This window comes from Ailuropoda melanoleuca, chromosome 15 (genome assembly GCF_002007445.2).
Source record: "Ailuropoda melanoleuca isolate Jingjing chromosome 15, ASM200744v2, whole genome shotgun sequence".
NCBI lineage: Eukaryota > Metazoa > Chordata > Mammalia > Carnivora > Ursidae > Ailuropoda > Ailuropoda melanoleuca.
In genome coordinates, this window is record NC_048232.1 from 70,550,388 (window position 1) to 70,571,736 (window position 21,349).

General features: G+C 38.8%; 1 protein-coding gene across 2 annotated transcripts in view; it reads left to right on the forward strand.

The window, feature by feature from the left end:
• Positions 1 to 21,349, forward strand: part of UTP20 (UTP20 small subunit processome component) — a 94,993-nt gene that overhangs the window by 21,316 nt on the left and 52,328 nt on the right. For both annotated transcript variants that reach the window (XM_034644494.1, XM_034644495.1), the window contains exons 16-26: positions 179 to 329; positions 983 to 1,045; positions 2,034 to 2,192; positions 3,268 to 3,344; positions 6,174 to 6,253; positions 6,490 to 6,730; positions 10,922 to 11,107; positions 15,081 to 15,171; positions 16,188 to 16,273; positions 17,054 to 17,179; positions 20,468 to 20,634. In XM_034644494.1, coding sequence (XP_034500385.1) covers positions 179 to 329; positions 983 to 1,045; positions 2,034 to 2,192; positions 3,268 to 3,344; positions 6,174 to 6,253; positions 6,490 to 6,730; positions 10,922 to 11,107; positions 15,081 to 15,171; positions 16,188 to 16,273; positions 17,054 to 17,179; positions 20,468 to 20,634 — 1,427 coding nt within the window. The remainder of the gene's footprint in view (positions 1 to 178; positions 330 to 982; positions 1,046 to 2,033; positions 2,193 to 3,267; positions 3,345 to 6,173; positions 6,254 to 6,489; positions 6,731 to 10,921; positions 11,108 to 15,080; positions 15,172 to 16,187; positions 16,274 to 17,053; positions 17,180 to 20,467; positions 20,635 to 21,349) is intronic.

The window sequence follows — 21,349 nt, forward strand, 5'->3', positions numbered from 1 at the left end:
CTCACTGTTGCAAGGCCTCAGATTCTTTATCTCTAAAATGATGCTAAATGTCCGCATAAAACTTTTCCCTGGTCCCTTTCACAGTTTCTTCACCAGTTGTAATTTTCTGTAGTTTCTATTATAGTCTAAACCCTCGACCGTATGGTGCAGGTTGGGTCTAAGAAATATCTTGTTGCAGAACATTTCCTTTGGAGCCATCTGTGCTGCTGTTGGCCGATCTCTATTATCAGAGATTATCATTATGTGGCTGCAAAGGGCCACTTTCTGAGGAAGCTTTAATGGAACTATTTCCCAAGTTACAAGCAAACATTTCGACTGGTATATCCAAGGTAATGGCGTTTCGTGATGTGTTCTCAGTCTCTCACCTTTTGATTCTGTGTGTATTGCCAGTGGTTGTTAGAGCTCCTGAATCAGACAGTGCTGCTGTGGGATGATTTCTCTTTAAAGCAGTGATTCCTAAACACTGACCTGCAAACTGATTGCCGCAGGATTAATTGGGGAGCTTAATAAAAATACAAGTTCTGGGTCCTCACCAGCCAGAATTCTGACTCAGTAGGGCTGAAACTGAAAAATCTGCAGTTTTTTAAAGTCCTCTAGGTGATTCTGCTGTTTGGTCATGTGTACAGAAATACCTAAATACATTGCTTATGAATAAAAATCACTAATTGTAACAGAATTGTAAACTTAATCAGATTCTTTGCACGTATTTACAGAGATGCTTATGGTGTCATAGTTGAAAGAAAAACATGGTTCTGTGGGCAACTTTATCTTCTTGGTCTCGTCTGGTCATTAAATTGTTCTGTGTACTATTTGAATAAGGTGTTGGTTGGTGTCTAATATGAAATAAGGGATAGAATAACTTGTATCTCTCTGACAAGTGGTATATTTTCCTTAATTCTATAGAAGTCAGATCTCACTGGCTATAAATCAGTTTCTTATGTGTAAACTTTGGAATTTGAAACATGCCTTTTACTTCCTCTAGATTCGGCTTTTGACAATAAGGATCCTAAACCATTTTGAGGTTCGACTTCCAGAACCCATGGAGGTATTTTAACTGTTAATTTGGATAACTTTTTAAAAATGTAATTCATTTTTATATTTCCAAAGTGACACGTGTGCAGAAAATTCACTGTTGTATAAATGTCTATCTTAAAAAGTGAGATTTTTGTTGTAATTCTTACTCCTGCCCACACTGAAAATTCACAGGTAATTGATGAACATTCTTTCAGATTTTTAGTATCCACATGTATAGTGTAAACAAATGGCATCCTGGAGGTTTTGCCATATCAGCACCTCGAGGCTTACCTCATTTCTTTTGAAGTTTGAACGGTATACCACAGTTTAAAATACCTTACATAGAGGCGCCTGGGTGGCACAGCAGTTAAGCGTCTGCCTTCGGCTCAGGGCGTGACCTCGGCATTCTGGGATCGAGCCCCACATCAGGCTCCTCTGCTATGAGCCTGCTTCTTCCTCTCCCACTCCCCCTGCTTGTGTTCCCTCTCTCGGTGGCTGTCTCTATCTCTGTCGAATAAATAAATAAAATCTTTAAAAAAAAAATAAAAACATAAAATACCTTACATAACCAGCTCTCTGTTGATAGATGCTTAGGTGGGTTGTTTGTAGTTTTTCAGCATTTCCAGTAAAGGGTAGTGAACATCCTTATGCTTGTATCTTTGAATAGGGAAATAGTCCCATAATGCAAATTACTGCTTCTAAAAGTAGAATTGTAGAGTGGAAGTATATATATATATATTTCTTTATTTCAACAAATGTGGCCAATCGATTCTAGTCATTGACAATTAGTTTCCTGTTTTTTACTTGTCATTTTTGTGCTAAATATTAATCCTAAATTATCTACCAAAAAGTAAATACTATGAGGAAAAATGAATCATTTACCCAAAAAAGTGTTGCCTATTTAATTTAAAACATTAACATAGCCTAGTTTTTCTTTTTTAGAACGTTGGCCACATTTCATGGTCTTTTTGGGAAATTAAAGTACTGACCTGCCTCCCTGGTCTTCTCCATTCACTCAGGATGATGGGCTCTCAGAGCGTCAGTCGGCCTTTGCTATATTACGCCAGGCAGAACTTGTCCCGCCAACTGTGAGCGATTACAGAGAGAAGCTTCTTCATTTGAGAAAACTAAGACATGATGTGGTGCAGTCTGCAGTCCCTGATGGGCCGTTACAGGAGGTATAAAACAGTGTCCAAATTAATTTGTGCTTTATGATCTGTTTTGCTGGCTTTTGAAGAGAGAAACATATCAAGTAGTTAAAAAAAATTTTTTTAAGCTAGATAAATCTCCAATTTTCTTAAATGCTTTGAATTAAATGGCTCTGCCCGCTTTTTCAACAGTGGAAATAATTTACTGTCCTCCGTTCTCCTGAACAGGTGCATAATATGTGAAGGTAGGTAGGAAGCAGCAACAGGAGTACTCAACATCAAGTTTAAAACTTGGTATTCTTCTCCAGATTTGTTCACTGCCTCAGGATGTCAGGCCTCTACCTTTGGTATTGGGGATTTTTCATCCATGACCCTTGAGGATGGATCACAGATCCCTTTGGGAGGAAGGCCAAGTAGAGGCATTCCCTTTAGATCAGAGAGCAGTTCCGCTCTTAACCTGTTTGAAATATTACTGTCCTGTGTTATGTTTCGGTTTGAAAAAGGGCTCTGCTGCTAAAATAGTAATAAACGCCTCACCCCTAAATATTAGAACTACCATTCTGTATGATGCCTCCCTAGCACATGGGGATGTGAATAATAATGACGGTTGTTCTCAAGGCAACTGAGGAAACTTGAGACCCTCTGAACTGAATGCCTTTAATACCTAGTTTTAAAAACTCAGCCATCTGTTTGCAAAGCCCCAGCTGCCATTCACAGTGTACTGTCTTGGGTTCTTTGGTATCTGTGCCTTACTGCTTACTGCTCAGGTTTTATCCTACACGGTGACAGTAAGAGCAGTGTTTGGTAGGTGGAAATTTAATCATGAGTCAAGTCTTGTTGATTCAAATACTGTACCCTCTGTGAACATCTGGAGTGAGTTTGAGTACGTTTGCTTTAGTGATTCTTCTCTATTAAATAGCGAGTGACATTTTAGGGAGAGTTGGAAAATTATTATACACTGAATTTTGGATTGATACCTACAGCTTGTTCCTTAAAGCACACACTTCTTTCCAACCTCCAGTTATCTGAGTTGGGATATTTGTATTTTTGGGTGTTCTGTTGTAGTTTATTACCCATTTACTAAACTCACCTCCTATCATTGCAGGTGCCGCTTCGTTATTTATTAGGCATGTTATATGTTAACTTCAGTGCTCTCTGGGATCCCGTCATTGATCTCATAAGGTAAGCATGGGTTATATGGATGAAGCCATTATGTTTTTAACTACTGCAGAGTGATCAGGCCACAATTATACTCTTTCTAGGTATGATTTAAATGAATGGGTGTATATGGTATCTGTAGCTCCAATTCTTTTTGGGACAAAGTAAAGAAAAAATAAACATAAGTTACTCTTTCTAATGCTAGGTTTTGCAACAGTTCGAATGTTCAGTGTATGTTTCTTTGTGCAGTAAAATAACTTTGGAGGACTTTCCCTTTTTACTTTATATGATGCATCTGTATTGTTGAATTTTTTTTTACAGTGACAAGATGTTGTATAATAAGTACAAGATTTTATTTTTTATATATTGAGTCAGTGAGCCACACTTTAGTTTAAAAATAAGGACTTTTTAAAACCCTAGTTGTCTAGTGTTCAAAATTCCCTTAGCTCTAAAAAGGACCTTAATAGTCATATAGAAAATACATATATTGTGCCTTAATAGTCATATGGAAAATACATATATAGAAAATACATAAAAAGGACCTTAATAGTTATATAGAAAATACATATACATATGTAGTCTGTCTTTTTGCAGACATTTGTCTTCAGATGGTCTTCTCTGGCTTTTTGTCAGATTAGAACCATATCATGTGTGGCTTCTCAGAACCCTAACCAAGTTTATCGGACAGAAGTAGAATAAATAAATCTCTTTCCAGTTTTGTACCAATTTGTCTACCTTTTACTGCCTTTGAGAATCATCAAACCATTATGCTGAAAACAAGGCCTTCCTAACCTCAGCTTCATAATTTTGTTTATTGTGCTTAAGGAAGAATCTGATATATGTGTTACCAACAGCCCACTATCAAAAAGGTTGGTTTCTCAGCTACTGAATGCCTTAAATGGTTCTCCATGACTGGTAGGCTGTCTCCCTGCTGGGTACATCTATCTGAAAACTGGTTTATTTGTCACGTATAGTCAACAACATAAATAGTTCATGTCTTGCATAACAGTTATCACCTTTGCCTAACAATCTGTATTTTGCCCAGGGACATCCCTGTGGTCAGAGGCAGTGATGCCTAGGAACTAGAGAATGAACTTTGCCTAAGAAGCCCTTTAATCTGGGCTGACACGGGCCTCAGAATGCATGAAAAGTAGCCAGGAAAAAGGGAGGCTGGAGTCCAGCCTGTGTTACTATGGAGACTGTCTTCAGGTCGCTGCTCAGTAGAGCTATTGGCTAAGACCTGCTTAAGAGTCTCTACTGGCACCTCATCTGTTCAGGAACACACATACATACTACATACACACACACACACACACACACACACACAGAGTTAATCGCAACCTGCCATAGCAATTAAAAGGGTGTTGGGCTGTGGCATTATTAATTAAAGATGATATCCAATCTCCAAATGTAAAAAAAAAAAAAAAAAAAAGGCTCTCGGCCCTCACCTGTGTCCCTGGCCAGGTGCTCTGTCCTGATCAGGAAGGGCCAGACCTGCTCCTTCAAACTCTATAGTCTGGACCCCCAAGAGCTAGGCAAAGGCCTTCTCATGCTCCCATCTGGGTGCTGGTGAATGTTGACTCCCTACTTGGAGTCCATGTGGTCATGCGCAGGCCTAGAGGTGACCAATAAAATATTAGGAACAGAAAAACAAAATCATACTCTTGGAAAATTAATGGCAGAAAGAATATAAACATTTTGAGACTATTGTTGCTAAGATACCAGATTATATAAACACTTACATGATTCATCTCTTCAAATTCTGAAAGGTATGTTTCATGTAGTTTTTATTTTGCCTTTTTGTTAACAAGTATATTTTAATTTGGTGGAGGAAAAACCAACACTTAACGTTAGCTTTGAACAAACAGAGTTTTCTCTCAAGTCCTTTCCTTTCTTTACTGTGCCATATACCTCATACCTGTTGCCCTGTTCCCATTATTGTGCCTTTAAAAATAGTCTTTTTATAGGGATCTGCTTAGGTTTTTAAAAATATCCTGGAGTATTTTATGACTATAAAAATAATTCCTCCTCAAAAAATTAAAAATAGAAATACCAAATGATTGAGTAATTCCACTACTGGGAATTTACCAAAGAAAACAAAAACACTAGTTCAAAAAGATATATGTTTACTGCAGCATTATTTACAATAGCCAAGATATGGAAGCAGCCTAAGTGTGCATCAGTAAATGAATGGATGAGAAAGATGTGGTGTGTATATACTATGGAATATTACACAGCCGTGGAAAAGGGGAGGTCATGCCATTTGAGATAACGTGGGTGGACCTGGAAGGTATTATGCCAAGTGAAATAAGTCAGACTGAAAAAGATAAATACCATATTATTCCACTTGTAAATGGAATCTTAAAAGAATAAACAAAAAGCAGAATCACACCTACAAATAGAATAAACTTATGGTTGCCAGAGGGGAGGGGACAGAAAAGGGTTGGGCAAAATGGGTGAAGGGGAACGGGAGATACGGGCTTCCAGTGATGGAGTGAGGAAGTTATGGGAGGCAGAGCATAAGGAATAGTCAGTGATACTGTAATAGCGATGTAATGGGGCAGATGACAATACGTTTGTGGTGAGCATAGCATAATATAATAAACTTGTCAAGTCACTAAGTTGTGCACCTGAAACTAATATTGCGTCAACTGTACTCAAATTAATTAATAATAGTAATTCCTGCTCAGTGCAGGCATTGGAAAAATATGAAGAAGTACAAATGTTGTTTAAGCCCTATATTCAGGGATAACCTATTTAAATTTTAGTTATGTCCTTTTACTTTCTTTTTCCTATAAGAGATCTTTTAGAAAGGATTATACCACATATTTTGTTTGTGATCTTTTCTCTTAGTTCTCACGCACACGAAATGGAAAATAAGCAATTCTGGAAAGTCTACTATGAACATCTAGAAAAGGCAGCTGTACACGCTGGTATGTAAGGGGAAGTGAAGGGGAGAATGGGAAGAAAAGAGGTTGTTTATTTAATTTTTTACTGCTTTATTGCACATGAATGGGGAAACAAATGAGAAATGAATTATCTTGATAACCTTTGAATATAGTTTATTGTTTTCCTCATATATTAGAGAAAGCAACACCCTCACTTGAGGAAACACATAGGACAAATGTTAACATTTCTCTAGTGGTTCTGATGACTTTTTTCCTTGCAGAGAAAGAGCTGCAAAATGATGTCAGAGACGAGAAGTCCATTGGAGATGAAAGTTGGGAGCAGACTCAGGAAGGAGATGTTGGAGCTCTTTATCGTGAACAGTTAGCATTGAAAACTGACTGTCGGGAAAGACTGGACCACACAAACTTTCGTTTTTTGCTCTGGCGAGCTCTGGCAAAATTCCCAGAGAGGGTAGAGCCACGGTCCAGGGAGCTCTCCCCACTTTTCTTGAGATTTATCAAGTAAGTATTCCTTTCTAGGAATGTCCCCAGTAGGATGTGAGGAAGAGAAGATGCAAAGTCTTAAGCTCCCAAGTAGCCTGAGTGTTTTTATATGTCAGTCATGTTTTCAAATCATGGGCATATCTGTATAGCACTGGCTTTCTCAGACAACAACTAGTTTTTATCACCACTTAATTTTACACGAGTCAAAATCTCACTAGCCTATAAATGATGTTAATAAAAATTCCAGGTTACAAAATAAGAAAGGCCGTGTTGAATTTGATCAACATACAAAGCCCTTGTTGTTTCTTGCCCCGTTGTTTGTTGTTTTATTTCCTGCCTGGGGCTTTATTTTCCAGTAACCCAAGCCCAGCCACTCTGTTGTGGGCCTCGTGATATTTCCCAGGATTCTGAGGGAATGTACTCTCAAGGAATGACAAGAACTTTCTGGAGCGTTGTTTTGTGACTAGAAAGGCTGTGTGAGAGTTGGATTACTTTAAAACTAAAGATAAAGGATGTGAGGTACAGAACAGTACCAATCATTCAATAAAAAGTGTGTTTTCCAGTAGTATTTCGTTATATGGGAAAATGCAGTAGGTGTGTAGGTTAAGCAGGCTACAAACCACAACATGCTAGGTTTCAAGGAACAGCCGGGAAGTCTCAGTGACTGCAGCAGTGACTCTAGGAGAAAGTAGTTGGAAATGAGGGCAAAAACTTAATAGGAGACCAAATTGCCTTGGGCCTTTAAGTGATAGTAAAGGACTTTGGCTTTTTCTCTTAGTGAAATGGAAAGATGGAAAGCCATTAGAAGGTTTAAACAGAGGGATGGCATGACTTAAATTTTCTTGAGGATTTTTCTGTCATGTTGAGAATAGACTGTAGAATAGACCAGAGCAGAGAGACCAGTTTCATAGATTATTAAAGTCCAGGCAAGAAATGGTGGTGACTTGACCAAGGTGCCAAGGTATTAGTTATACCTTGTACATAGTACAGCTGATGAGAGGTGGTTGAATTCTGGATATTCTTGGATTTCAATTCAGTAAAATATATTTTTGAAGGGTTGCAACCAGATCAGCATGTGGGGTTTGGTCAGCCAACAGATCAGACGCATGGGTGTTTAGGGGGCAGAGGGGTGGTCCAGGAGGGTGAAAGGGAAGAATTGGGGATGTCTCTAAGGTTCTGATCTGAGTGACTGGAAGAAGAGAGTCACCACTTAGTGAGATTAGGAGGATTGCAGAGGTTTGCAGATTTGTGGGGAAGATCAGGAATTCATTTTTAGACGTGTTCAGTTTGGGATACTGAACAGACATCTAAGTTGGGGTGTTAAGTAGGCAGTTGAATTTGGAGTTTCAAGCTCAAGGGAAAGGTTTGACCTAAAGATTATAAATTTGAGGATTATCAGTATACAGATGATTTTTTTAAATTAGCAGACCAGGAATGAGGCCACACCTAAAGTGCAAATGTAAAGAGAGAAGACTTCCAAGGATTGATAGTGATACTTAGAGGCTGGGGACAAGGAACAGCAAAGGAAGCCAGGAAGGAGTGACAGAAGAAGAGCCAAGACCGCGTAGTGTCCCAGGAGCCAAGTGAAGAAAGTATTTCAGAGAGGGAGTAATCAGTTGGATCAGACTATATGAGGCATCAGTCAGATGAAGCACAAGGCTTGACCATTGGCTTTAGAAGTGACCTTAACAAGAGTCGTTTTGGTTAACCTGGTAGGGATGAAACCCTGATTAAAATGAGCTTAAAGGGGCGCCTGGGTGGCAGAGCGGTTAAGCGTCTGCCTTCGGCTCAGGGCGTGATCCCGGCGTTGTGGGATCGAGCCCCACGTCAGGCTCCTCTGCTATGAGCCTGCTTCTTCCTCTCCCACTCCCCCTGCTTGTGTTCCCTCTCTCGCTGGCTGTCTCTATCTCTGTCTTATAAATAAATAAAAAATCTTTAAAAAAATAAAATAAAATAAAATAAAATGAGCTTAAAAGGAAATGAAGAAGAAAAATGAAAACAGCAAATGCACAGTTCTTGTAAAAAAGAAGCCGATAGGTGGAGGGAGATGTGGGAGCGGAGAGAGCTGCTGTTGCTAGGTTTCTATTTAAGATTGAAACAGCGTATATCTGCATAATGCTGGCATGAATGATCCAGAAGGGAGGGGAAATTCGTAATGCAAGTGAGGGAATAAAATTGCTGGAGTCATGTCTTTGAACAACTAAGAGAAGATAGGATCCAATGGATAAGTAGAAAAGTTTATGTGAGTAATTCATTCCGGCAAAGGTTATAAGCGAAGATTCAGGCGGGTGAGTAGATACCATGGTGGAAGAGTAAGGATTTTTTCGCCCACCTCTTCAGGCTTTAATTTACTGACAGAATGAAAACAGTGATACTTCCTTGCCTTGTTTTGAAGATCATATAAAATAATGTTTATCAGTTGTTTTGTGAAGTGCGAAGAGCTATACGTATGAAAGCTAGGACTAATGGCGTTAATACGAAATAAATTTCTTACCATGTTAAGTTTCCAAATTTTTCTCCAAAGAAAGAAGTAGATTACAAATGGATTACTAGAGATGGAGAGAGGAGCCTGTAAAAAGAAGTGGTTTCTGAGTTGAAGAAGACTTAGAGACTACAGGTGGACAATTTTTTTTTTTAAAGATTTTATTTATTTATTTGACAGAGATAGAGACAGCCAGCGAGAGAGGGAACACAAGCAGGGGGAGTGGGAGAGNGGATCACGCCCTGAGCCGAAGGCAGATGCTTAACCACTGTGCCACCCAGGCGCCCCAAAGATACACAATTTTTAAAAATATTTAAAATTAGTTGGCAGTGATTACCTGTAGCAAGTACTTTTATGGATGACCCAAACTAATGGAAAACTCAAATGGCACCTTTAATTCCGACTTCAAAATGTATTATGGGCTTTTTATTTTATTTTTTGACTAGAAATTTGTATTTCTGAATATGTCTCAAACAATTCAGTATTAGAATTCATTTATGAATCCCTCATAACCATTCTTTGAGAGAACAAAACTGGAAGCAGGAATGACTAACAATGACAATAATATCCCGATAATAGATAACATCTAATGAGTACTTGCTGTGTGCTAGGAGTACTCTTGTAAGCGTTCTGTGTGAGTTATTGCACTGATAAACATGAGTGAACATGCTGCACATGGAGAAAAGGTTTAAAGAAATAATGTCCTATATGGCCAATTGGGTGTTGAGAATATAGTCGGGATGTCATTAAGTAGATGATGGTATGGTTTGTAACTGACACAGCAACTTTGCTCATTTTAATTCACTCATCCGTTTTTAATGTGTTAAGTGCTAGATCCTGCTGGGTGAGAATTCAAAGTTGAATATGGTGTAGCATCCCAGCTCTCCAGGTGTCGTTTAGTGTATTAACCTGGAGTTTCTTCCGTGTGCTGGTAGGGTGCTGTCCTCAAACATGTCATTTTATCAGTATATTTTTGAGTGCAGACTTTAAAGTCTGATCAGTTTCCTTACATCCATAGCCCAGTGCCGTGCACCAAACAGACAACAAATGAATAACTGTTGGATGCATGAATTAAAGTGACACAAAACCAGTGCACTATACGACAGCCTTCAAGATGATATTAGTTACTTACAACAGTGGGCAATCAAAGGGATGGAATTAAATAAAATAAATGTGAATACCAGTTGCACAAGCTTACTTTAAAGAGACTGATTTTCATTGCCTGGACATTCAGTTTGAGTCTGTGTCATGTTGTGACTGCCCCCCAAAGCAACGGAGTTGACAGTTCCATCTGTCTTACCAGACCATGTCCAGACGACTGAATTTCGTTGCAGCCCTGTATTTGCAAAAGAACGTTGGCAAAGTAGAATGTGTCTGGCGGAAAGTGACCAGCATGCTCTAAATGCTGTGCTCTCATTAATTATTTAATATCATCCAAGCCTACACCGCTTCCCCCAGTCATGGTTCCAGAAACAGGGAGACTGAGTTCAACTCAGTCCAAAGGGGACTTTTCAAATACTTACAACAGTGGGATTTTAAAAGCATAACTGCGGTTAGTGGTAGATTTGTCAAATAGGGCACTTAAGCAGGGCTGAATAAAGAATAATGTGAGGAGGCCTGGCTAAGGTGCCGCTGATGAGTCCTCAGCGTGGGACTGAACCGTGACCATGCATCCATCTGTCATAGACAGAGTGAGGACATGTCGGCTTCATCTGTTTCCACTGCAGCAATGAGTATTACCCCGCAGACCTGCAGGTCGCTCCGACCCAGGATCTGCGAAGGAAAGCCAAAGGGGACGCAGCTGAGGAGATAGAAGAAGAGCCCACTGCTGGAGACGCTGAAGAGCTGGAGGAAGAGGTGGCGCCCGTGGACGAGCCCTCGCAGAAGAAGAAGACAAGAAGAGCTGCAGCAAAGTAAGTTCCACGTTGCTGAAAGATCACAGATCCAGGCTTCCAGGAGAAATCCCCCCGGGGATTTTCTTTTACAGCCCAAAGAAAACTTCCTGTGTTCAGAGATTTTTGGTTGCTTGCTTGTTACTACTTATTTTTTCTTATTTAGCCTCAGACGGTTAGAATTGGGGGGACTTCGGGGGTTATCTAGTCTTAAGTCCTTTTTACGGGTAGAACACTGGGCCTGGATGGTTGAACGCTCTTCGCCCTTTGCCCTTCGCTTTCACGGCACCAGGTGTTAGGTCTGTGTGTTAGGGACCACGTAATGGAACATCTCTTCTCTTATAAACAAACACATCAGCACTTTTACTTTGCCTTTTGACTTCTTGCCTGGTTGCCTTTTTCTTTTCCCATGCTTTTACATCGTCTTTCCTGTTCCGTGGGTTGTTCATTTACCTAAATTGTTAGGAAACCGTAGAAAAAGTAGAAGTGATCAGGCTTTCAGAAGTTCGTGCAGCTTACTTGAAGACTGTCTGAATTGGGGCAACAAGGATCCAGTGTGTTGGTGCTACCATGTTATTTTAAAACGTTAGATCGTGATCTGATATGCCCCTTTGTTGAGTCTTCCCACAAGCCATTTATTGGTTCATCTATTCAGCAGCTGTGTCGAGTGCCTTCTGCCAAATGTTGGGCTGCAAAGAAGGGTACTTAGCCTCCACTACGCAGGAAGCAGTCTGGTGCCCGGTCGAATTTTTTTTATAGAAGTATTTTTAAAGGAGTTCTAGGACAGGACAAATACAAAAACATCAACAAAAGAACAAGGCGTTATAGGAACATACTGAAAAATGACTGAATTCTACCACAAGGAGAAGACTGGTACAAAGGAGAGGGCCCCACTCAAGCTGAAAGATGAACGTTGGCCAGGCAGCTGGGGCAGGGAAGGACTCTGCCAGCCCATGGAGACAGTGTGTAAGACACAGGGGCAAGAAAGGCCATGGTCGTGTGTCCTGAAACTGTAGTTCCTTCTCTGTTTCTACCTGACCGATCTCTGAGCTTTCTGTCCCGTACTACTCCCTCTCAGACAAAGATTGATGTTTTCTTCTTCATGTCCTCAGCAAATAGCTAGCAAAAGATTAGTCCTTGTCTTTGGTGAATAAATGAATAAGCTATTTATCCAGTCATGCCTCTTTGTTTCTTACCCCTGGACCTTTGCTGTGTCCTCCCCTCTTTCTGCTGTGTCCTTGACTCATTTCTGCCGACTGAAATTCTACTCATACTTCCAGGAACAGTTCCTGTACCACTTCTTCACTATAGCTTTTCCTGTCTTCTAAACTCAAAGTTCTCTTAACCCAGCTTCGGACTTTCAGAAGAGCCATCCATGCCTCTATCATGGTGCCTCTCCTGGCCTTGGATAGTAGTTAATTTTTTATAGATCTGCCATGTAAATCAGAAAGGATAAGGTCCACGTCTTAGTTTTTCTGCCTCCTTTAGCCAAAGTTAGAATGTTGCTAACATACACCATTGAAAATGTGAGTAAGTTGGTATTCACATTCCTAATGCCACCCCAGTACATTCATAATCCCAAGTTTATGATCCTGCATGGAACGTGCTTCTCACTGGCAATTATTTATTGAAAACATGTAAATTGGCTCCTGTTTTCTTTGGATTTTTTGTTTATTGTTTTTTGTTTTTAAATAGGCTCCACACTGGCCATAGAGCCCAGTGTGGGGCTTGAACTCACAACCCTGCGATCAATATCTGAACTGTGATCATGAGTCAGGTGCTTAACCGACGGAGCCACCGAAGCGCCCCTTTCTTTGGCTCTTTAAGCCTACATAGCTCATAAAAATATAATAAATGTTAGGGGGAAGGAATGGATGTTTCAAAAGAAAGTTTTTAAAGTTTATTTGTAAAACTGCAAGGACTCAGTGATAAGTATGTAGGGACATTGTGTCAGTCAGAGCTCTCCAGAGAAGCAGACCAATAGGATGAAGGAGTGTGTGTGTGTGTGTGTGTGTGTGTGTGTGTGTGTGTTGTATAAACAGGTATATTTTGAGGAATTGGCTCACATGATTATGGGAGCCAGCAGATCCAGAATTTATAGGGCAAGACAGCAGGCCAGAAAATTAGCAGGATTCAATGCTGTAGTCTTGAGTCCAGAACTCACAGACTAGGATTTCTATGTCACGGTCTTGTGGCAGAATTCCTTCTTCTCTGGGAAACACCAGTTTTTGCTCTTCAGACCTCATGGATGAGGCCAATCCACATTATTGAGGGTAATCCCCTTTATTTAAAGTCAACTGATTATAAATGTGAACATCTACAAAATTCCTTCATTGCAGCACATAGATTAGTATCTCATTACATGTAATTTAATGTTATAATTAAATAGTCTAATTTAGACAGGTTGGCACATAAGACTAACCATCACAGGCATTTAAGCTAAACGTAAACAGAAGTACTACCTTACCCCCATTTCTCTATTATATGTAAGAAGGTCATAACTTCCAGATTATTTTCTCTCTATTAACCAGTAGGACTTATACAGTTTTGCATTTTTTCTGCCCAGGAGTAGAGAAATGCTTGTTTACTAAACTCTTAGGAGCAGAGGCCCTGCAACTCTTGTTTTTTCGTTCAGTCCTTACACAAAGTCCAGGAGATCTTGTCTTTGTCAAGATAAGGAAAATGAGACCCTGAAGTGTTCAGTCACTTTCCGCAAAGTCAGTACCACACATGCAGCTTGGTTTGTCTCTCTTCACTTCTCCCTGCTTTCGTTCTTGAGATAGGCAAATAAGATCTCTCCAAATTGTATCCATTTATTCATTCAGGGTTTTTTTTTTTTATATATAGAATTCTCAGTTATACACAGAGAGAGAACAGTTTGTTTACCAAGTGTTTTTAAAGCTTCCTGGAGCCTATGGATTAAGAAGTCGAGCGAGTAACTGTAGTAGGAGCCCTCTTCTCAACCTCTTGCAGTGCGATGATATCATTGGCTTGGAGTCGCATCTCCGTATTTAACTTTAAACCACAGAGTGTTGTTCTTTCGTCTTCCTTCTTGGTAAGCAAGAGCTGTGGTTATCCAAATACGGACCTCTGTTTCCTGACATCAGTGTTTATGTCCTATGAAAATAAGGAAGAATATATTTTACCACTTCCCTGTCTACTGCATAGAAACTAGACAAGGAATCATTCCAAAAATTATCTGTGTTCAGCTTTGCAAATATATCACTGTTTTGATTACTTTCTTCCTGTGTCTGGTTTAATTTAAACCATTCTAAGCACATCCTGAATGATTTTCTGGAGTGGGGGAGCCTGGATTTCAGGGGAAGACCTGCCTGAGATTTAGAATTTCTGGAGAATAATATCTGAAATGCAAATAATTAAAACTTATTTGTATAATTAACAGTGCAACTGTAGTCAAGGTGTTTGGCATACTTGTCAGAGAGGCTAAAATTGGTGGGTACTATCATCTTAAGAAAATCTCTGGGGATGGGGTGCCCAGGTGGCTCAGTCAGTTAAGCATCTGGCTTCAGTTCAGGTCATGATCTTGGGGTCCTGGGATCAAGCCCCACATTGGGCCCCCTGATCAGCAGAGTCTGCTTCTCCCTGTCCCTCTGCCCTTCCTCCCCGACTTGTGCTCTCTCTCATGCTATTTCTTTCTCAAATAAATACATAAATAAAATCGTCAAAAACAGAAAATAAAGACAGAAAAGTAAATTATGAAAACCTCTGGGGGCACCTGAGTGGCTCAGTTGGGTGAGCGTCCCCAACTTTTCATTTCAGCGCAGGTTGTGATCTCAGAGAGATCAGGGCTTGTGAGATAGAGCCCTATGTTGGGCTCCACGCTGGGCGTCTTGCCTGCTTGGGATTCTCTCTCTTCCTCTCCCTGTGCTTACCCCCCCACCCACAGTCATGTACTCTCTCTAAAAAGAAAAAAAGAAAATCTCTGTTGTTTAATTCTGTATTACCCTATGATTTTTGGTTTTTGTTTTTTTAGGCAGTTAATTGCTCATTTGCAAGTTTTCTCTAAGTTTTCAAATCCACGAGCCTTATATCTGGAATCCAAATTATATGAGCTGTATCTTCAGGTAAGTAAAATAAATTCTTGTACTGCAATTCTTTGTGACTTTTCTCTGTCGTTTACTTTACCAACATAACTTAGGTTTTTAATAATTGTTGATGAATAGGGCCCATGTCTATATTTTAAGTATGGTGTTTTAAAAATTAATAATTATTTTCTGTGTCCTGAGAAACAATTTTAGACTGTATTAATGTTGTTACTTTTAAAGACATTTTGGGTGACTAAACATTGATTAGCTGTATTAACAGTGGGGGTTGTGCCAAAAAAAGGTGGCTACTTTTCATTTCTAGGTAAGGTAGCCTTATGGAGTCCTGGGATTTCAGGATCTGTTACACTGAGTGAAAGCTGATAGTTGGAATAAGAATCTGTTACAGTCACAATACAGAATCTTCGGTTACAGAAAAGATTGCAGAAAAAATTTAATGTCAGAACCAGAGTAAGCATTGGATGTCATTCTAAGCCATCTGGGGAAACAAAATTTCCTTTTTTCATTTGGATGTTTTTTAGGTGGAGCTTGCATGATTTCAGCAGAATTTATCCTCATTCTGCCTGTAATTCAGATACAGTTTGTTTATAAAGCCAGAGCTCAAAACTTCAGGAAGCAAAATTCTTAACTAACTGGTCTGAGAGGCTCTGTGCCAGGCCTTCTTTCCTGGCATCTCACTGACTGCCATTACTTTCACAGCGTTGTGGGAGCTTTCCCTCATCACGGGACCAGCCCAGCTGGTCTAAACCCAAATTCATGAAGGGATTTGGCCTTGACCAAAAGACTGATAGACTGGAGGGGCTGGCATGTGGGATTCAAGGGGCAGAGTTTTGTTTCCACTTAGTTCATTGCACGTATTCTATTCATGCTATACCTCCAGGAAAATGTAAGGCTGTTGTCAACCATCAGCTTTAACCCACATCTAAAAATTTAGGTTGTAAGAAATCTAATTTAGCAAATTAATACAAGTAAATAACTATACCATGGTATGTGTATATGTAACTTCGTTAATTTATTTTATAAAATATCATTCTTAGTTGTTGCTACATCAAGATCAAATGGTGCAAAAAATAACCCTGGATTGTATAATGACATATAAACATCCACATATCCTCCCTTACAGGTAGGTTATTTGAAGCTAAAGAAATGCACTTTCTTTGGTGGGTTTTTATCTTTCTACCTCAGAACCTTTTCTAAAATAATTTTGTGAAGGCCTAGAAATTTCCTTTTCTACTATAATCATAGTGCTATTTTCCGGTAAGAAATGAAAACTGAAAGTATATTTGTGTATTAAGAATGCTTCTCCATAGGTATTAAGGTAGGAAAGAGACTATTAATTGATAAGTATGTGTTGAGAAGGTTATATCATTTCTTACTCCTTCAGTAATGTCAAAGTCTTGGTGATTACTTAGGGAGTCATAATGATCACTCTCTGTAAGAACTGAAGAAAGCTTTTATATTCTTTTTTAAACAGCTGAATTATTGACTAAGTCTTAATTCCTCATAATCACTTTTACCTTTTAAAATTTGAAAACCTGGGGCGCCTGGGTGGCACAGCGGTTGAGCGTCTGCCTTCGGCTCAGGGCGTGATCCCGGCGTTATGGGATCCAGCCCCACATCAGGCTCTTCCACTATGAGCCTGCTTCATCCTCTCCCACTCCCCCTGCTTGTGTTCCTCTCTCGCTGGCTGTCTCTATCTCTGTCAAATAAATAAATAAAATCTTTAAAAAAAAATAAAATTGAAAACCTGTCGTTTTGTGAAAATTTTCCTTTATGGATGTCAACCACAATATAGATATTCTGAATTCTTATTTCAGTTATACATATTACTGTGCTATATTGCATTTTTTAAAAGCACCATTGATTATTAAGTGATGATTTCTGTTGTATTCCATTTTTAAAGGGAAAACTTACAAAGATTGCTTGAAGACAGAAGCTTTAAGGAAGAAATAGTGCATTTTAGCATTTCTGAAGATAATACAGTAGTGAAAACAGCCCATCGAGCAGATCTGTTTCCTATTCTGATGAGGTATTTATACTGTTTAAAACTGATTTTTTTTAAAGTTGATCACAAAAACAACTATGAATATAGTATTATCATTCTTTCAGTGATTATAGTGGAATATTTCATTTTTTACTTTATTTTGATTTTTTTTTAATCAGACTTTTTAGGGAAGTCAAATTGTTATAGAGACTTATTTTAAAATATTTTTTCCCTAACATAAGGAAAGCTCTTGCCGTGGAGTTATTTTAATAATAATGTTAAAATTAAATTTTCTAGACACATGTTGTAATGAGCACTGGGTGTTGTATGCAGACAACGAATCATGGAACACTATATCAAAAACTAATGATGTACTGTATGGTGACTAACATAACGTAATAAAAAAAATTAAATCCTCTATTTCTCTAAGTTTTGTTATTGAGAAATAGTAAAAATAATTCTTTGGGTATATAACTATGAAATATAAAAGCTATTGATTTTTGGTGTTATTTAACCATCTACATACAAACCTTTCTTATTAGGTTTAATTGTTTTTATTGGATTTTCTTGGTTGAAAAAGTAATAGTAACACCCATCAAAGTGTTAGTCTCCTGTTTTAAAAAACCATTTGAGGGGGCACCTAGGTGGCTCAGTCGGTTAAGTGTCTGCCTTCGGCTCAGGTCATCATCCTGGGGTCTTGGGATCGAGTCCCGAGTCTGGCTCCCTGCTCAGCATGGAGTCTGCTTCTCCCTCTCCCTCTGCCCCTCTCAAATAAATAAAACCTTTAAAAAAAAAAAAAAANAAAACCTTAAAAAAAAAAAAAAGGAAAGGAAAAAAACCTTTGAGGTTCCATTTCACTGGGTATAAAGTAGAAAGTCCTTATTTTTCCTTTGAGGGCCCGGTATGACCTGGCTGCAGACTGCCTGCCCAGCCACATCAGCCATTCACCGCCCCCCTCAGAGCCCACTTCCATGTCAGCGGGCCTGCTCGGCCCTGTGCTTGGAACACGTGACCACTAGCTCTTCTTCACTCAGTCTTCTCTCAAATGTCGTATTGTCAGGATGCCTTCCCTGATCACCTTATGTAAAATTGCACCTTCCTCTAATCACCCGTTAGGCCCCTCCCTTGCTTTATTTTTCCTCACAATTGTCCGACATAGCCTCCTACTTATTACTTGTCTCGCCTGCCGGAAGGTAGACTCCATGGCCTGTAGAAAATGTTAGTCAAATTAGTTTTGCCTTCTTTTATGATTAAAAAACCCTCTTTTTTCTGTTTTTTAATTTACATATTACCTACACAGCATCGAAGAATTAATGGCGTTGGTAGTGTTTGTGGTCATTCCTGTCTTGCTACTGGATTTAACAGTAATGCTTCTAGAGCAGCCCTCCTTAAAATTTGGTCTGCTCCTTCTTGGCAGGGGCTGTCACTGAGATGCTTTCAGGGGGTCTACAAGGTTAAAACTTTTTTCATCATACTACTAAGACATTAGCTTTTTCCACTGTACCAACATTTGTGCTGACAACACAAAAAACAACAGTGGGTAAAACTGCTGGTGCCGTAGCACTAATCGGGACATTGGCTCCAGCCTGGAGAAGTCATTCTTCATTGCCACACACGTGGAGTTTAAAAAAAAAGAGAAAAAGCTAGTTTCATTTAATGTTCTTGGTGAATCTTAAGTCTGGAGTACTTGTCTTTGTATTGTTTTACATGACAAAGTGGGAAGTGTCTGTAAAGCCCTTCCGCTGAATACTGGTTGTCTCCTTGCATGGATGTTTTCCGAGTAACTGACGCAGGTAACAGAATCATTCATGGCTAAAGATCCATTCAAAGTGTAAGATAGACAGATGGATTTTAACATAACAGAGATATACTAATACGGTTTCAGATTCTGCACTGCAACTAGCCTTTAAGAAACTACCCTTTGTTGACGTTTGGTGTAGTATCAAAGTGGGATAGCCACAATGATCTCAAAAGAATTGCCTGAAGGCTTGCAAAATATTTTTTCCTTTCTCCAACTGCATGTCTCTTTAAGTCTGGATTTTCTTCAACTATAATATACTGCAGTTGATTGAATGCAGAAGCAGATAGGAAAATCCAGTTATCTTCATATAATAAGCAAGACAGTAAAGAGATGTGAAGGAAAAAAATTCCTCTAGACTCACTAATTTTTGGTGGGAAGAGATTTGGAAAATAAAGTTCTTTTTCATTAAAATTGTTATTTACATTAACTCATTTTCATTTCTACCAAGATAAATATCAGTAGATAAAACTTACATACGCAAAAGCTCTTTGGGGACCTCAAAAATGTTTAAGAGTATAAAGGGGTCCTAATATTGAAAAGTTTAAAAACGACTGTTGTTTCAATTTCGAATGTTAAAGCAATAACATTTATTATAATTTAACATTTGTCATACTAAGAAAGTAAATCCTATCACTAGGTTGTTTAGTGTTTTATCAGGAACGGATGTTGAATTTTATTAGAATGCCTATTGAGCATGTATTAAAACAATTATATTAACTTTTCCTATGAGCCATTGATCTATATCAATCCAGTAGGCTTTACTAGTGATTCCTTCTTGCATTCCTGGGGTAAATCCTTATTTGGCTTTAATATTGTTTTAATGCAGCACTGGATACTGTATTTAGAAATGGGTTTTATGTTTATAAGCAAGATTGGTATATAATTTTAATTTTATTTTTGTTCCTCAACGCATCTCAATATCATAGTTATACCACTTTCATAAATGAGAAAGGACTGTTCCTTCTTTCTCTTAGCTATGAAACATTATAGCACAGGAATTCGTTTTCCATCGAAATTTAAAAAAATTCATCTGAAAAACTGTATGGGTTCTATGTTTACTCATGATTACTGTGCTATTCAGGTTTTCTTCTTAAGTTCCTTTTGCTTGTTTGTTTTGTTTTTCTTTCTTTTTCAGAAAGTTATCATTTAATTGGCGTCTTTCCAGTTTCCTTATTTTAGAGTTGTATTCACTTATTTCCTTTTAATCTATGTATTCTCATTTTCATCTTCATTTGGCTTGCCTATTTTAGTGCTTTTTTCCTCCTACAAAGAACCACCTGTTGGCTTTTGTTTTTATTATTTCCTTCTTCCTGCTTCCCTCAGCCTTTTTTGTTTTGGGGGGGGTTTTTGGTGGTTGTTTTTCTAAATTTTCTATGTTAAATATCTAATTTCTATTTTCATCCTTCCTTGTTTTATAATATAACCTTTTAAGTCTGTTGAATTGCTATTCTAGCCTCTTAGGAAAGCAGAATGACTCATATTATGTTTTAGGATTAATGTGCAAACAAAATAATATTCTTTTGACTTTTTAGAATTTTGTATGGCCGAATGAAGAATAAGACTGGCAGTAAAACTCAGGGGAAATCCGCTTCAGGCACCCGCATGTCCATTGTCCTGAGGTTCCTCGCTGGGACCCAACCAGAGGAGATCCAGATATTCTTAGACCTGCTGTTTGAACCTGTGAAGCACTTTAAGAACGGTAGCTCTCAACTTCCTGCTACTCTGAAAGTGTATTGTCTGCTATAGACTTCAGATGTCTCAGGCTAGGTTTCCCATGCTCTTGGACATCTTTCTAATGAAATTGTTCCTCCCAGTCTTATTGGTGGCCTTTTGGCTGAAGTGTAGTCATTTTAAATTTTGATTGAATTAGGTGGAGCTCACAGTTGATCCTGGGGATTATCATCATCCATGGGTCAGAAGCCCCCAGTTAGAAAATGTATTTTTGGGGGTGCCTGGCTGGCTCAGTCANGGTGGCCTTTTGGCTGAAGTGTAGTCATTTTAAATTTTGATTGAATTAGGTGGAGCTCACAGTTGATCCTGGGGATTATCATCATCCATGGGTCAGAAGCCCCCAGTTAGAAAATGTATTTTTGGGGGTGCCTGGCTGGCTCAGTCGGTGCAACATATGACTCTTGATCTTGAGGTTGTAAGTTTGAGGCCCACATTGGGTGTAGAGATCACTTTAAAAAAATAAAATAAGAAAGAAAAGAAAAGTGTATTTTTGTTGTTGTTGTACATTTAGGCCATTTGAAAAATGGTACTTACCCAGCCAGATACAATGAATAGGTTTCTCCTTAGAAACTTAGAGCATGCCGAGAAATTAATTTTAGTTGTCTTAGTATTTATTCATTCACTGAGTCATTCATCTATTGAGTAATGACTTGTTGAATACCTCCTGTTCCCTGGATACTTTT